At 31.6% G+C, this 2,500-nt stretch overlaps 1 protein-coding gene across 1 annotated transcript in view; it reads right to left on the minus strand.

Annotated features, from left to right (window-relative positions):
* Positions 1-2,500, minus strand: part of LOC122253615 (putative methyltransferase-like protein 24) — a 9,462-nt gene that overhangs the window by 4,846 nt on the left and 2,116 nt on the right. Inside the window, exons 2-3 of the mRNA XM_086552865.1 lie at positions 1,115-1,410; positions 506-701 (exon numbers count right to left, since the gene is read on the minus strand). Coding sequence (XP_086408991.1) covers positions 506-701; positions 1,115-1,401 — 483 coding nt within the window. The 5' untranslated portion in view covers positions 1,402-1,410. The remainder of the gene's footprint in view (positions 1-505; positions 702-1,114; positions 1,411-2,500) is intronic.

Consider the following 2,500-nt stretch of genomic DNA (forward strand, 5'->3'; position numbering starts at 1 on the left):
GTAGGGAGATGGAGGAATGTTGTATAAGGTGCATGGCGTTAGTGGAGATAAGAAAAAGATGGTGATAACAATACATAAAACAACAACGATGATGATCCAGATGATAATAATGATAATGGTAATGGTAATAATAATAATAATAATAATAATAATAATGATAAAAAGGATAAAACAATAATGATAATATTAACTAAAACACTATTGATAATAATCATAATAAAGATAATTACAATGATGAAGCTGATAACGATAATTATGATAATGATAGTAATAATAATAATAATAGTCATATAAGTGATAATGATAATGATGTACTGATAATAAAAATGATGATAATGATAATGATAATAATAATAATAATAATAATAATAATAATAACAACAACAATAATAGTAACAGCAATAACAATAATGACAATCTTAATACGGCTGAAAATGATGATAACAACCAAACCTAACAGACAAAAAGCATACAACCATACATAAACAAAGCAAACAAAGCATACCTTATTCCCATCAAGACCAGACTCATCACCGAAGGTTCCGCAGGTCAAAGACCCCCCAATCATGATCATCTTCCTACACCAGAACTGCGGCTTGTGTAAGTACTGGAAGTAGTCCCTTGGTGTAGCGAGGTGTTGCTTTGAGGGTTTCCAGTACGTGGTTGAAGTCCCTGTTCTTAGGTGACTACGAGAGGGCGGTCTGTGGTGGAGGGTGGTCATGAGGGGGTGTTTGTGAACAGCGATTGACGAAGAGTGAATTTTGGTGAGAATGTAGGCCTATAATAAAGGGATTAGGGGGATGACTGGAATGGTGTGGATGGATTTATAAGTAGACTATACTTACTCTGAGTAAAATAACGAAGGGGGAAAGACAGGGAGACACACGAATGAAGAAGTAATAGAGAAGAGGATAATCGGTATATTTGTGTGGTTTCCTGTTGGCCGGGCCGCCTTGTGCACATAGCACGGCCTCATCACCCCCTCTTCCTCCTCTTCACTGTTTTGTCTACAATTCCTTCAGCATAAACACTTCACCACTTAGTCTTAACATAACACATGATTCATACTGTACCCCCCCCCAAAAAAAAAAAAAAAAAAATCTTAAATACTAACTTAGAGACGTAGTGAGACGAGAGAACAAGCTCTGGAGACACTGGATTCAGAAACTCTCCGTGGTCTTCCGTCAGAACATCGAACTCCGGGTATTCAGAGCTCCTATCTTCTTCTGCCCATCTTCTAACTCGCATTCTCCCTCCTCCTCCTCCTCCTCTTCTTCTTCCATCTCTTTCTTCTCCTCCATCTCCATCTCCTTCCCTTTCTCTGACGACATACCAGAAGAGGGCGACTGAGAATATTGCTCCGGTGAAATTCTTTTTGCTGACGCCCCAGAGTCTCACCATGGCGTGGGTCTGGAAAATGGGTGGTGTTAACTGCTGGAAAATGGGTGGTGTTAACTGCTGGAAAATGGGTGGTGTTAACTGCTATTTTTGTGCCTGTTTTCTGTAACCAATTTATTTTGTATTCATGCAGTTATCTTTCGTTGTATTAAGTTCTCCTCCATGTGCCTATTACTTTATTTGTCTTGATTATAACTAATTTTCAGAACTTCTTATAACTAATTCTAATATTTAATATCCATTGATTGGTAAATATAATTCCTTTTTCTACCTATCTAATTTCTCATCTATAGATTTATTCATAACAATAGTGATGATAACAATAAATAATAATAATTATAATGATAGTGATAATAATGATAATAATAGTAGCAATAATAATTATAATAATAATGATGATTAAAATGATAGTGAATTCAATGATAATGCTAATGATGATACTGTTAATAAGATTTATGATATGATGAGGATAATCATAATTATGGTAATGCGATGATGATAATAATTATAATCATAATGATAACAACAATGATAAGGACAATAATAATGATAATGACAATTTTAATAATATTGATAATAACATTAACAAAAAAAGTGATGATAACATTTATATAGTAATGATAGCAATGATGTTAGTAATAATGATAATAATTACAATAGTAATAGTGATAATGATGATAAGATTAACAATATTGCTAATAATCTTGATATCATATTGCAAATAATAATAGCTCAGATACTGAAAATGATGTTAATGATAATCATATGATTGTAGTAATAATGATAATAATGATGACAATAATAATAATAATTCCAACATTAATAATATCATTACTCTATGATAACTAATACTACTGAATTATCTTAGTTTATCATTGAGGCATATGCAATATAAAGTACTGCAAACAATACAATTCCGTATATATATATATATATATATATATATATATATATATATATATATATATATATATATATATATATATATAATTACAAACCTTGATATTCACATTACATGTAAATAAACACATACATACAAACACATGTTGGAAATCAATCATTCTTGAAACCTTATTACGTACAATCATAGATATTTCATGCG

This window comes from Penaeus japonicus, unplaced genomic scaffold, assembly GCF_977035675.1.
Source record: "Penaeus japonicus unplaced genomic scaffold, GWHDUDI00000001_assembly GWHDUDI00000027, whole genome shotgun sequence".
Lineage (NCBI taxonomy): Eukaryota > Metazoa > Arthropoda > Malacostraca > Decapoda > Penaeidae > Penaeus > Penaeus japonicus.